Source organism: Zingiber officinale, chromosome 11B, assembly GCF_018446385.1.
Source record: "Zingiber officinale cultivar Zhangliang chromosome 11B, Zo_v1.1, whole genome shotgun sequence".
Lineage (NCBI taxonomy): Eukaryota > Viridiplantae > Streptophyta > Magnoliopsida > Zingiberales > Zingiberaceae > Zingiber > Zingiber officinale.
Genome location: NC_056007.1, coordinates 82,338,590 through 82,353,895, shown reverse-complemented (window position 1 = coordinate 82,353,895; position 15,306 = coordinate 82,338,590). Strand labels below are relative to the sequence as shown.

At 39.7% G+C, this 15,306-nt stretch overlaps 1 protein-coding gene across 1 annotated transcript; it reads right to left on the bottom strand.

The window, feature by feature from the left end:
- Positions 1 to 11,202: 11,202 nt before the first annotated feature.
- On the bottom strand, positions 11,203 to 12,104 carry LOC122034094 (uncharacterized protein ycf23-like). Its single transcript, XM_042593221.1, has 6 exons — positions 12,024 to 12,104; positions 11,885 to 11,944; positions 11,704 to 11,793; positions 11,519 to 11,626; positions 11,321 to 11,443; positions 11,203 to 11,208 (listed from the first exon to the last, which is right to left on the bottom strand). The coding sequence occupies exons 1-6, from the start codon at positions 12,102 to 12,104 to the stop codon at positions 11,203 to 11,205; spliced, it is 468 nt and encodes a 155-aa protein (XP_042449155.1).
- Positions 12,105 to 15,306: the final 3,202 nt, after the last annotated feature.

Here is a 15,306-nt window from a genome sequence, read left to right as displayed (position 1 = left end):
GGTGGCCGTTGGAATATCCATGGCCACTCTGTTGAAGCGTTGGATGTAGGCTCGGAGCGATTCACGGGCTTCTTGTTTGATGGCAAACAGACTAACACTAGTTTTTTGATAGCGCCGACTGCTTACAAAGTGGTGGAGGAAAGCCGTTCGGAAGTCTTTGAAACTTGAGATAGATCCGTTCGGCAGTCTTCGAAACCACCGTTGAGCCGATCCCGAGAGGGTGGTAAGAAAAACTCGACACTTCACTCCATCTGTGTACTGATGAAGAGTAGCCGTGTTGTTGAACTTACCTAAATGATCATCCGGATCAGTGGTTCCGTTGTATTCACCGATCGCTGGAGGCACATAATGCTTGGGCAGGGGGTCTCGTAGAATAGCCTCTGAAAATTGACGGTTGATCCGGTCGGGAGAGGCGTCCGCTCGGGGGGCTTTCCCTTTTTTGTTATCTCGTCTTGGCATTTCATCCGAAGAAGATCCTCGATCACGATTAGTTGCTGCGGCTTCAGGAGTGCGGAATAGGGCCCGATGGAATGCGACTGTGGCCTGCGGTGCTTCCGCTCGGCCGCCTGATGCTGATGTTGCTTGCTGCTCCGCCCGCTCGGCTTGTGACTTTTGTCTCTATTCCATAAGCTTGGAGGCTCTTGTTTCGATCAAAGCATCGAGCTCCTCTGTGGAGAGCATCACCGAGTGCTGTCGTCCAGCTTCGTCCATTGCTTCCGATCGGATGCAGGAGCATTCCCACAGACGGCGCCAAATTGATCATGTCCGAAAGCTGAATCAACGGACGCTGGGCACGTGGTGCTCTCTTTGCTGACATAGATTTTCGACCGGTCGTACGTCGCTCCGGCGAACCTGCACAGAAGTCGGGCCGGGGAGGGATTCCCGGCGACGACCCTCCGACGCTCAAGTCAGGCAAGCAAGTAACGAAGTGGCTCCAAATATCGTAGCATGCGTACCTCTGGTGAAGTGCAAAGCTCCTTATATAGAGCTGGGGAGGAGCTCAGGCACACATACCTAGGCAAACACGTGTCCTCAGCCCATACCCCAGTAAGGGCATGTCAGCAAGCTTACCTGACACCATACTGCTACAGTCCAAGCATGTCTTCGATGGGACAGCGGAACCCCTTGTCGTCAGATTTGGAGTATGGTCGGATTATAAAGTATGCCCGCTGTCAGAATATGTCCTTTGTCCTTTTCTCCTTACTCCCTGTCGAGCGTCCGGCCGACCAGCACTTCCTTACTCCCCGTCGGGCGTCCGGCCAGCCAGCACTTGCCTTACGTCCGGCCGGCCATATATAGTGATCTACTTGGGAGATACTCGGTAATGTGCTTTGTGGAGACTGTTAGCAGTATGCTACCTTATGTCTTCGGCTGAGCGTGCCATCTGCTCAGCCTTACAATCCTGTTTGACGAGCGTCAGAACCCTAACTCCTCGCTGGGTGCCTTTGACTCCGCTGGGACCTCGCTCGGCCGACCGGTCTCCTCTTCTCCGGACGACCGTTCGGCCCTTTGACTTCCACGTGGTGTTGACTTTCTTCAGCGGGGGGGGTCTCTCTTCTTATCGTCGGATCAGCGACGATGAAGGTGATTCCTCTCCTACGACGATGATCTCCGGCTGGTAAGCTCCCTTCCTCACCCTTGTCTTCCCTCTCTAATAGACAACTGACCTGCTTGGCTAGCGACGGCAGACTGCGGCTAGCCACGACTAACCTTGGCTAGTCGTGGGAGGTTGCGGCTAGCCTTGGGCGGTTGTGTCTAGCCTTGTTCAGCCGCGAACGACTGCGACAGGCGTTGGTTGGCCTTGGCCGGCTATGCCTGGCCTTGGTAGGGCTTCACTGGCCTTGGGGGTTGGCCTGGCTTTGGCCAGCTGAAAGCAGCCAGGACAGACATTGGCTGGCCTTAGCCAGCTGACTACGCCCAACCTTGGTAGGGTTTCACTAGTTGCAGCTAGTCACGGTTGGCCACCACTATTTGTGTTTGTGCCTGGCCGCGGTTGTCTACCGCTGGCTATGGCTGTCAAGAGTTATCCGCGGTTGTCCCTGGTTGGTCGGTGGCCACTAGGTGCCCGCAAGTGAAATGCTATGTTGATAGCCGCGAGGCTATATTTGTTTGTTGGCCTTTATATTGATTGTTGACTTTGTAATATTATTTGTGTAGGTTTATATTTGACATGTTTGGAGAGACACTAATCTTTGTTGGCCTTATACCTACATTCGTTATTTTAATAATGATAGCATTAGTGTACTATCTCACATTATTGATTTTATTTGTTATATTTTCTCTCTATTTGTATGTGAACTAAGTACATATTGATCATTAGTCTATGTCTAGGTTTTATGCATAGTGGTTTTTATAAATGTTGTAATAAATTGATTAATAAATTGGAAATAGACAAAATACAGAATGAAAGAATTTAAATGTATAAAAAGAATTTACCTGACTATCGGGATTTAACTGATGAGTTTATGATTGTGTTGAACCAATTTTTGAATTTTGTATCTAGTAATGTTGAGTATATAGATGACAACAAAATAAGCTGTCTATGCATAAAGTGTCATAATGGAAAATTTTTACACTGTGATAATATTTTAGAACATCTTTATAGATTTAGTTTTACCTTGAATTATTATAATTGGATATGTTATGATGAATCATTCATATATGATCTAGCTTATGGACAAAACATATAAGTCTCAGTTAGTGGGGATCAAAGTTATTATAATCAATTAAATCTATATCATAGAATGACAATTGATGCAGTGGATCAAAATTTCATTTCCGAAATATATGGTGCAAGTTCTAGTTGTCCTCCAACAGTTGAGAAAATGTTTACTACTTATACATCACTGTTGGAGAAGGTAGAAGTACCATGTGTTGATGAAACATATCTCTAATTTTAGGAAGTATTGAGTGCTGCAGAGGAACCATTATGGGTTGGTTGTGATAGTCACACTAAATTATCTCTCACCATAAGACTGTTGAATGTCAAGATAGAGCATAATGTGTCTCAAGATTATTTTAATTATTTTGTTCAAGTTATTGGAGAAACATTGTTGCATGATCACATACTGCCCAATGATTTTTACATGATGAAAAAACTTGTGAAAGAATTAGGTCCTTTGGTGGAAATAATTGATGCTTGCAAAGATGGTTGTATGTTATATCGAGGAGATGATGAAGATGCCAATATTTGTAAATTCTATAATCAAGTTAGGTACAAGGGCACCAGAAGGAGTCAATAACGACGTAAATCATATAGTTAGTTGTTTTATTTGCCTTTAACTTCTAGGTTACAAAGACTTTATGTATCAAAGGAAACTGCTAAACATATAACTTGGCATGCTAATCATCAAACATAAGAGGGTCTAATGTGTCATCCATCAGATGCAGCGACGAGGAAAATTTTTCAGAGAACATATCTAGAATTTGCAAAGGAGACTTGAAATATTAGATTAGGTCTTTGTGTTGATGGGTTTGCTCCATTTGGCAAATCAGGAATAAATTATTCTTGTTGGTTAGTTATCTTAACTCTGTATAGTCTTCCACCTAGGATGTGTATGAAAACACCCTATATTTTTTTAACATTGGCTGTGCCTAACCTGTAAAATCCTAAGAAGTTAATAGATGTTTATATTCAACCATTGATTGCAGAGCTTAAACAACTATAGGCTAAAGGTTTTCCTACATATAGTGTTTATACTAATCAGATGTTTGTAATAAATGTTGGTCTTCTTTGGACCATAAATGACTTTTTGGCTTATGGTATGCTATCAGATTGGAGTATCGTTGGGATCTTAGGATGCCCATATGTGTGGAGAGATCAAAGTCAATCAGATTGAAACATGAGGAAAATCTGAGTTATTTTAATTATCATAGATAATTTTTACCACCAAATCATAATTTCAGAAAGAATAAAGATGAATTCACTAATAATAAAATTGAAAGAACACATTCGCCATTAAAATTAACATGTCAACAAATTTAGTTTAGAGTGTTTAACTTTCCATATGTTATTGAAGAGTCACGTACAACATATGAATATGAAAATATACATAAATGGACTAAACAAAGTATATTTTCAGACTTACCGTATTGGTTTAGTCATTTGATTTATCATAATCTCAATGTAATGATATTGAGAAGAATATTTTTGATAATCTGATAAATACAGTAATGGATATCAATAAAAAAATCAAAGATAATCTGAACGCGAGAAAAAATATGTGACTCCTTTGCAAAAGATCCACCAAAAGATCCACTCTTGATATTTATGAAAGTAGTAGGGGATCAAAATCAAAGGTAGTTTATACATTGAATAAGGATCAGAGATGTGTTATTTGTGAATGGTTGAAATTATTGAAATTTTCATATGGTTATATATCTAATCTTGGAAGATGTGTTGATGTGAAAGAATGCAAATTGATTGGTTTGAAAAGTTATGACTGACATATATTCTTACAATGGCTCATTTTATTACTTTTAAGGAACTTTTATCAAATTTTTTATGGGGTGTCATTACGAAGTTAAGCATTTTTTTAAATGATATTTGTTGAACAGTTTGAGACATTCACATATGGAGACGTCAGAGAGAAGCATTCCAATCATTCTGTGTAATTTGGAAAGGATATTTCTACCCTCAGTTTTTTATTTCATAGAACATCTTTTGGTTCACTTGATATATGAGGCCAAAGTTGGAGGACTTGCCCATTTTCCATGGATATATCCATTTGAAAGATAAAATTTTCATCATGTATATTTTGATTATCTGAAAGTATAAAAATTTACTAATTTTATTATATATTAATATCTAATACAATTTATTTTATTACCATCATATTATTATATCATTTAAAGAAAAAATTGAAAAATAAGATACAAGTTGAAGCCTGTATTGTTAGTACATAAACTGTGGAGGAAGTAACAACTTTTGCATCATATTGTTTTAAGTCTCACGTTTCGAGTAAAAGATGAGGAGCAAAAAGAAATGACGAGAGTACCCAAGCCCAAAAATGTGAGTTATTATATTCATGTGTCGTTAGTTTGACCTTATCAGAGAGATGAAGGTGTGTCTATGGTATAATTTGGTTGAAATAAATCATAAGAGATTGTATGAAAGATATGAACCATTTATGTTGGCACAACAAGTGATTCAAGTATTCTATGGTTCATATCCTAGTCTAAAACACAACAAAATTGATTGGTGGACTATTTATAAAATGAAAGCAAGGAAACATTGAGGAACATTCAGAAGACATTGCATATCAATAAGAGAAAGTTGTGAGTACATTTTAGACTGACGAATATATTATTCCAATCGTACGAGATCCCAGCAGAGTAGTGATAAACATGAATGCAAGTCAAATTCATAAGAATGATTATTATGAGGAGGAGGAGGAGGAGGAGGGGTGGAGGAGGAGGACACCGAGGATAAGGATGAGGATGAGAATGACAATGACAATGACAATGAGGACTTTGATTTTTGATGATGGGTAAGTTTTGTTATCTTAATATAACAAAAATTATACCATATTTTATTTCATATATTTTACTTCTTTTTGTAAAAGTAAATTTACTTTGAATCTACAAATTGTTGACGCAGTGGGTCCGGCAAGAGAGGGTTGAATCGTCTGAAATAGAAAAATAAAATCCTTCCTCGATCTTCAACTCAGATTAGTAGCACACTTATATAAATAACTTTAAGCAACTAATAAATAAATAAAGAAAGACACAAAGGAATTACTTGGTTACAACCTAGGTGGTTGTTAATCCAAGGCAAAGGAAAGCGCTAAAAGATCTCCTTTGTGTAGGCAGAGAAGCCTATTACACTTTTCAAAAGCTCAGGAATGTGCTAAGAAATGAGAACTAGAGTTGATACCTATTTCTTAGGTTCAGGGATCTTTTTATAGCCCCTGGAAAATCTTATCCGTAGCTTGAGGGTGCCTCCAGCGAGGCACAATGGCTAAAGCTTTATCCACTGCGAATGGCTACTTTGACTGGCTGATTGTGCCTTCCATGCTTATGGAGGGTGCCCTCCATGCTTATGGAGGGCGCCTTCCGCCTGAAGGTGGCGGAGGCGCGGGCACACCTCGGAGGTGCCTTCACCCCTTGTTGAGGGCGCCTCCGGCAATCTTCATCAACTTCTTTCACTCTTCCACTGCTCTGATTGCCTGGATGATTACGACTAATCGAAATAGGGCTCACCCGAACACAATTTCCAGCCTTCTCCTCGAGCAGGCTTGCACTCCGGCTTCTCGTCCCTCGAACGTCGCATACGTTCTTCTCGTCCGCCGATGTACTCTTCCGCAGCACTTCGTCCCTCGGATGCACCGAGCTCGTCGACTCCCTTACCATGTCATCCTTCTTGCTAGCTGCGTCTTCCGCTCAACTTCCTGTGCTTCTAAACTCCTACACACTTAGACATAGTGATCAAAACAAAATAGTGTCTAACTTTAACTTGGTTGATCACACCAAAAAAACTACAGGGACTAACAATCTCCCCCTTTTGATGTGCATCAACCCAAGTTCAAGTTAGGGTTATAAACGAACAAGTTGTAATAAAAGAAATTGCAAAACAAACATTTTAAGCATAAGTTTGCAATTAAAGAAATTGCAAAAACGTAATTCAAATTCAAACTGATAGACTTTAGCAGAATTCAAATTTGAAAAAGAAAAATCTTAACCCCTTAACCCCCCTTGAACTTGTACCTTTTCCTCCCCCTTTGATCACATAAAAAAAACTGGGGTACTTAAAGAATTTTAGTAAGGTTAACAATAAGTTTGAGTTTAAGAAAACAAGTTAAAAATTTATAATTTTGCTAAATTAATTGAAATGATTGACAAATATTGAAAGCATAAATTTGACATGTTTATCAGTTTGTCAATTAAATATTTAATTCAGTAATTAGCTTCCAGGCTGTGGCGAGGCACTAGGCCTTCTTGGTTATTGAATCATCAACCACTTTCTATACAAAGTCTCTTAAAGAATTAAACATTTAATTTCCATTTCGGAACCCAATACAGGTTCCTTCCTACTGGATTAATCAAAAATTTAGGGGTACATGATTTTTTAAAATTTTCCTAATTTATCCCTGGTGTTTTCTTATGTACCAATTGATTTTACCATAATTTCTAAATTTTGGTTTTTGAAAGTTGGTTAATTTCAAACACGCATGTTCTTTTAAACTTTCAATTTGACTTTTCAATTTATCATTTTCTAATTTTAAATTGTTAAATAAGTCTAAGGGTCATGTCTTTGCTAAGTTTAATTTTAACTTAGTATTTTCTTTTTCTAATTTGACTAAACCTTTAGAAAGAATCTTAATAAACTGAAAAGGTTGTTTGGTAGATAGAGCACGTACCTCACTTACCTCATGTTTTGATGCTCCCCCTTCATAACAATTTTCTTCTTCTGATTCTCCCCCTTCATTGATGCTCATCTTTTAGCTAGTTTCATCTTCTACTTGGTGGTTGACCAGTAAAGCTAGTTAGGAGAAAGCTTCGACCTCAGAATCGGAGGATGATGATTCATCCCATGTGGCCTTCAGATTCTTGTGTTTAGAAGATGTTGGTCTTTTAGATTTATCTTTCTCTTTGTCCCTCTTCTTCAATTTTGGACAGTCATCCTTGATGTGCCCTTCTTCATTGCAGTTGTAGCATTAGACACTCCTTTTGTTTCGATAATCCCTCTTTGTCTGTGATTTAAATTTATAAGATCGAATAAATTTATTGAACTTCCTTACCATTAGGGATGCTTCGCTTTCATCAATTGATTCTTCGGAGTCTAAATCGTTTGTTCTTGCCTTCAGGACAATGTTCTGACTCGACCCTTTTTTTTGTCCTGCATACCGAGATTCGTGTAATTCGAAAGTAGAGAAAAGACTTTCGAAACTACTTACCTCGAGATCCTTGGATATATAGTAGAAGTCTACTATAGATGTTCATTCAAGTATTCTTGGGAATGCATTTAATGCATATTTTTATGCGTCCCAGTTCGTTACCGTTTCTCTGAGGTTTGATAATCTAGTGATTAGCTCCTTGAGTCTTCTGTGTAGTTGTGCTACTGACTCTCCTTCTTTCATCTGGAGGTTCGTCAGTTGATTCCAGAGCACATCCCATCTCGTAAGCTTTGTTTCGGAAGTTCCTTCGTATAGTTCTAGGAACTTCTCTCAATGTTCCTTTGCTGAGTTGTAATCTCCAATTCGATTTACTTCCTGGGGTGGAAGTATGCTAAGTAGGTGGAACTCGACTCGTCCGTTTTCTACGAAGTCTGCTTGTTCCTTCTTAGTCCATTGATATGTAGGACCGTGATCGTTCGATAGAGGGGGGTGAATATCGATTCGAAAACTCGAGTGTAAAAATACGCAGCGGAAAAGTAAATGAACACAATTGTTTTTACTTCGTTCGGAGCCTGTGACGACTCCTACTCGAAGGCCCGTGGTCCTTGACCACTTTCGTTGGGCAATCACTATCAATTCGAATATTACAGAGTTAAGTACAAGAATTGACAGATAAAGAAAATACCGACAATAGAATTAAAACAAAACCAGCACTGAGTCGGAGAGCTTTTCGTGGCGTCGCAAGACACTACAAGAAAAAAGCTAAACAACAACGCTTTTTTGGCGTTGTCGTATGTACTTAAAAAGTGATGTTGTAGATGGTGTTGTAGAAAGTCATATCAAAGACAACGCTTTAAAAGCGTTGTGGTTGGTCACAAAGACAACGCTTTTTAAGCGTTGTCTTTTCGTTCTTAAAAAGCGTTGTTATAGATGCTGTTGTAAAAATGCACATATCAAAGACAACGCTTTAAAAGCGTTGTGGTTGGTCACAAAGACAACGCTTTTTAAGCGTTGTCTATTCGTTCTTAAAAAGCGTTGTTAAAGATGCTGTTGTAAAAATGCACATATCAAAGACAACGCTTTAAAAGCGTTGTGGTTGGTCTCAAAGACATTGTTTTTTAAGCGTTGTCTTTTATTACTTAAAAACATTGTCTTTTTAAATTTATAAAAAATAGTGTTTTTCTTAATTAAATAGCAAAAATTATAAAAAATACTCAAAATTTACATATAATTGAATATCCACAACCACAATCATTTTTATAATAAGACTATTTAACAAATAAATAAAACTTTATATTATACAAACAAAATGTATACATATTGATCCACAAATTAAATTTGTATCATACAAGTTATCCTTAACTTCATGACAATAATTTTTCAAACACACAAGTTTTACAAAACCTCATCATTGACTAACCGCTGTTGTTGGTGTCCATCGCATGGAATTGCTTCTTTAAGTCCAGCAATCTCTTCTTCTGAAAGGCTTTCAGCTATCACTCTTAGAGCCATCTTCTTCAACTTGTCATCAGCACACCTGGGGTTGTAGGCAATCAAGAAATTTTGTATGAAAACTTTCATACATGTAAATCTCGTACTAAATAATATGTCAATGTTATATATACATGTAATTCATACCGTAAGTGTGTTTATATCGTAACTGACAAGTTTTCTTTAGGGCCAACTTCTACTCAAGCTCTTTAAACACTGCATCAAAATAAAAAAATTGGCATTAGTTCTGTGCTAATCCCTGAAATTTAGATGCTGAGCTACATCAGAAAGAAATTATAAAAGATGTGAAGAGATAACAATGAACAAGAACTATCAGAACCTGATCTGTTTATGTCCATTAAAAACACAACATATCAGATTGAACAAAGAGCAGGTCCTTACCATTCAGAAGCTTCAAAGAAGTGATGCAGGCTCCAAAGAGATAAATCTCTGTGGCATTGCACAATAACCATGCGATATATAAGCTCGTCGACATACATAATTCACCCATAGACGGCAATTTCAATTTTCAATAAACTGAGGAGGAACACATTACAAAAGCAATGATCAATTCATAACTGGATATATAGTAGGATACATATTACCGGTGGATCTCCCTATCCGTTGCTTTCAAAAAAAAAATTGTGATCATTAAGCCTCGTGTGATATTGTGATATATATACAACATAAAATTTAAATCTTAAAAAATCGGAAATAATTCATTAAACCTTTTACACAGAAATTACGGAACAAGTAGAAGAGAAAGGGGCAGATTGATAAACCTGCCATGAGGAGAATTGGAGAAATCAAAGGAACTTTGGGAAACCCTCCGCTCCCTTCCTTGATTCTGATGCCTTTCGCATATGCAGTTCGATCTACACTGCCAAGCACGAATATTCTGCTCGATCTGTCCATAAAGATTCAAAAGAGAGAAACCAGAAACACAAAAGGGGTAGCTAGAAGCCCGGTTAGAGAAGTAGACAAAAGATCAAACAGAAAGGAACAAAGCAGGGGAGTAGAAAAGGAGTGCTGTAGATGGATATATTAACCAAGCATATTAATGTTTGACCTGTCTTTACAAGTTCTAAGCATATATATTAACCAAGCATATAACCTAAGAGGAATAAGTTACAAAATGCTACTTGATGTTTGACCTGTCTTTATTGGATTTTGCGGCCCCGGTCTTCTTGTAGCCAGGCACAATGTAATACTTGATGTTGACTCTACCTTTGCAGTTGTTTCGGCTTGAGGAGTGGCAAAGAATGGTGGAGTAGAGGATGGATTTCAGGTATTCATCCGTGCCATCGAGGAAATGACTCCAGTAGGTGACTAGCATGTTGACCAGGGCATGCTTGGAGAAGATGACTTGTTTCAGAAGCTTTTTAGATCAAAGATACGAAGTGCATTGTTATAAAACTAGATGCACGAACACTTGCTTATACGGTTCTTGAAATAAAATACATTCGTAACCGTCACTAGCCCAAGCTCAATAAGGAAAATTCACGGTAAATGTGCATAGTATACCTCAGATACTGCAGATGATAGGGAAGGCCAGAAGACAGTTTGACGCAAATATTGAGATTGCCCAAGCCAATCCATGGTACTAATCCTGACAGCTCCTCCAAATCGCACTGACTTGATTGTGTCCACCCATCCTTGTTCATCAGCTTGGAACCTTTGAAATGAAAGCTGCATTGGGTACATGGAAAAAACAACAAAAAGGGAGGATAAATGATAGCCACCAACCTAATTGTTCACAAATATTTGTATAAGTTATTAAGGGTGTTCATAGAAGTTGATCCTTTAGCCGTGTCTGTTAGATGGTCAAATCTAGGCGCCAACTCAAAAATGTTGGCGTCCAAGTGTTAGTGTTCAACTACTTCTGACAATGAAGTAGTAGCAGATAATCAAGAACACAAGAGAATCTGAAAGAGTCTATATTTCTTTCACTAGTAGCAGATAATGATTAGATTAGAAAGCAAAAGAACGCATACCACACCAGCTGCTCCTGCTGTTAAAGCCATAGGTGCAGTGACAGCGCTTAATCCAGATGAGCACATAACTGGAATCTGAACTACTCGGGAAATGGAGTATGCAGCTGCTAGCGTTGGTGTGGCCTACATTTTAAAGAGGAAAAATATCACATTTTTCATCACAAGTGTGCTAAGATTTCTTATTCGTACTGTTGTTACCTTCTCGATCAAACCAAGGACACCAGGTTTTGATGGACTTGAGTATTTCCCTCCTTCAGTTTGGATTATATCAGCACCTTCCTGTTCCAGCAACTCTGCTAGCTTCACCTTTTTAAATTGAACAAAAAACAACGAGAGATTGTGTTAGTGACAAATCTCAGTTTACGAGGAAATAAATGAGCTACCTGATCAGGGAGACTAAGCATGTGTGGCACGGTTACAGACAGTGTAATGGATGGAAGAATCCTTCTAGTTTCTCTAGTGAGCTTTAGAATCTGACAATGGCACCACAGAATAGTGACGAGATAGAAATAGCTGAAAATACTCGAGGAACTGCAAGGAAAAGTACGATCATGATTCATATACCTGTTCAGGGGAAAACTGAATTCCCATCTCGTAGAAAGAATCATAATTTCCAATTTCCACCTGCATTTAGCACAAGGATTTTAATGTTTGGTATGACAGACAATCCGATCGAAACCAGTCAAGTTCATCGCATCCTAACCATTTGGGCACCTGCTTCCACTGCAGAAGGAAATGCCAAAGGGTCCACAGAGGAAACACAAATCTGCAAGAACAAGATCATCATAAGAAAGAAGAGTCGTGGAACTTGCACTCAGCGAGCAATCTGCTTGAACAAGGTAATCATGCAGTTTTTTTACTCTGACGTGAGCATCAAAGACCAAATATTACCAAATATTAAGATCACTGACAAACCAAATAATACCTTATTTTTAACAGCTATCTAGAGGATCTGGCTTTTTGACTTGAAGCTGGTTCAAAGAAGACAAATCAAATATACAAATACTAAGATGAAAGCATAATGAAGTAGTTAACTTTTTCTACTTTACCTGATTATAAGATCTACAGCTTCTTGCTCAGTATTTTGCTGCACGAGTAATTATTAGAAAAACAAACCCAATAGTGGAACAAAAGCTAGATAAAGAAACTAGATAATTTACACTGACAGAACTTTACAGAATAACATATAATACAGTGCTTTGTACTTGCATATTAATCCAGAAAACATCCTTTCACCTAAGTGACAATTTTTCCAAAACATCATCATTCACAAAACATCATCATACTTTCAAAGGAGAAGTAATTTACCATGAAACCATACTACCAGACTGTTTGGAATAAGTAATATCAACTTTTAATTTGTATATCATATATAGTTGAAGAAAATACTTTCGTTTAATGGCCTAAATTCAACACAAATTGACAAAGAAAAGTGTTTTTTTTTGTTAATGCAAATATATTTAACCTCCAGCCTTTTCTTTGATATCGTTCGCTGTGGCCCAAGAAAGTTCCGGCGACTGCTTAATTACTTTACTCTTTTTTTGTATATATGAACATTTCTGAATTGGATTAGTTTCCATATGATCAATCTCTAAATTACTAAACTGCTGCTAAACAGCATTTAAGCTTTGTTCCTTTCTTCTAACGCTAATATTCGTCGATATTGAGATAGTTTATTTGAATAGCCCAGGTACAGTTAAATCTTATACAGAGCTTAGTTGGTTAACCAGTAAATTATTAACCAGCCGCCGCACTAACGATTCATGATCTTAGCAACTGTGTAAATAAGACCCTGGAAATCCTACAGCCCGAGTGAACCCAATCGGATTGTCGTAGCAAACACCCTTCACAACAACAGAGGCCCCTTGAGCCCCGACCTTCTCTACCCAAGTGGCCATAGCAATTCCAAAGCGACGAGTAACCTTAGTCGAGCAAGCAGTCTGGAACACCAACCACTGACATATCCTAACAAAAAATCAATTACAACAAGGTTAAACACAGAGAGCGACGTCAAGTTAACGATCAGATAACACCAATAATCCAGATGGATGGTTGTCACAAATTAAAACATCATCATTCACAAAACAGAAGTAGTACTACCAGACGACACGGCATCGAACGAACTCGGAGCAAAGGAACTGCCACTTCCAAAGGAGAAAGGAGAGGTCGAAATGCTGGTGATGGCAGGAGAGGAGGTAGCGGTAGCAGAAGAAGAGAATAGAGGGGACGCAGAGGAGGAGGCAGGAAACGGGGATACGAAGGATGGAGCTGGAGCAGACGTCGTCGGCACAGAAAAGGCGGGGGGAGATGAGGACGTAGCAAACGAAGGCACCGAAGGTGCGGCACTAGCTGACGAAGCAAACAGTGTCTGAGCCGAGGACAAGGCCGGCGCCGGCGCCGGAGGGGAAGCGGAAGTACCAAACAACGGAGAGGCAGCAGTGGAAGACGAACCGAAGCCGAAGTTGGGAGTCGAAGCCCCCAATCCAAAACCAAAATTAGGGCTTGAGGAAGCGGAAGGTGCGGCGGATGCTGAGGGAAAAGGGATGGGTTTGGGAGAAGAGACCGCCTGCGAGGAAAAGAGACCGGGGTAGTAGAGGCGGAGGATGGAGCAGATGGCGAGAAAAGACTAGAGGTAGTAGAGGCGGAGGATGGAGCAGATGGCGGGAAAAGACTGAAGGTAGAAGCGGCGGAAGATGGAGCAGACGTCGAGAAAAGACTGGAGGTAGAAAAGGCTGAGGATGCGGCCGATGAGGAGCCAAAGGTTGAGAGGCCGAAGAGAGATGGGGAGGAACCGGCGGAGGAAGAAGCGCCTAGGGAGAAACCAGTGGCGGAAGATGAGGCGGCGCCAGCGGCGGTGGGAGCGAAGGAGAAGGGGGAGGCGGAGGAGAGGGAGAAAGAGGAGGAAGCGGAAGAGACTGAGGGTTTGGGTCGACTTGGAGGAGTTGGGCCGGCGTGAGGAGTTTTGCGTGAGGAGTTTGGGTCGAGATTAGGGTTCAGAGGAGATCACGCGGCAAGGAGAGGAGAAGGCGCTCGTGGAGAGGAGAAGGCGCTCGTGGAGAGGAGTGGAGAGGAGAAGGCACTCGTGGAGAGGAGAAGGCGCTCGTGGAGAGGAGAAGGAGAGGAGAAGGCACTCGTGGAGAGGAGTGGAGAGGAGAACTCGTGGAGAGGAGTGGTGAGGAGAAGGCGCGCGCGCGTTGAGGGTTTAGAGTTTAGCAAAGCGAGGGCTGCGAATTTATTTTAAGTGAGTTTAGGGGAAACATACACAACACTTTAAAAAACGTTTTTTAAAAAAATGTTGTCTTTGACCATAAACAACAACACTAAAGACAACACTTCATTAAAAACCGTTGTCTTTAGTAAAAAGTAAATACCATAGACAACGCTTTTCACTAAAAGCGTTGTAAAACAAAGAACGACAACGTTTTTATTAAAAAGCGTTGTCTATTGGGTGTTGTTGAATGCAAAAATTCTTGTAGTTCAGGACAATGTTCTGACTCGACCCTTTTTTTTGTCCTGCATACCGAGATTCGTGTAATTCGAAAGTAGAGAAAAGACTTTCGAAACTACTTACCTCGAGATCCTTGGATATATAGTAGAAGTCTACTATAGATGTTCATTCAAGTATTCTTGGGAATGCATTTAATGCATATTTTTATGCGTCCCAGTTCGTTACCGTTTCTCTGAGGTTTGATAATCTAGTGATTAGCTCCTTGAGTCTTCTGTGTAGTTGTGCTACTGACTCTCCTTCTTTCATCTGGAGGTTCGTCAGTTGATTCCAGAGCACATCCCATCTCGTAAGCTTTGTTTCGGAAGTTCCTTCGTATAGTTCTAGGAACTTCTCTCAATGTTCCTTTGCTGAGTTGTAATCTCCAATTCGATTTACTTCCTGGGGTGGAAGTATGCTAAGTAGGTGGAACTCGACTCGTCCGTTTTCTACGAAGTCTGCTTGTTCCTTCTTAGTCCATTGATATGTAGGACCGTGATCG

Coding starts and splice junctions, on each gene's coding strand:
- LOC122034094 (XM_042593221.1), bottom strand. CDS start 12,104: ATGATCTTGTTCTTGCAGATTTGTGTTTCCTCTGTGGACCCTTTGGCA. Junction 11,794..11,884: donor TTCAGTTTTCCCCTGAACAG/GTATATGAATCA, acceptor TGCCATTGTCAG/ATTCTAAAGCTCACTAGAGA. Junction 11,627..11,703: donor TGCTTAGTCTCCCTGATCAG/GTAGCTCATTTA, acceptor CAATTTAAAAAG/GTGAAGCTAGCAGAGTTGCT.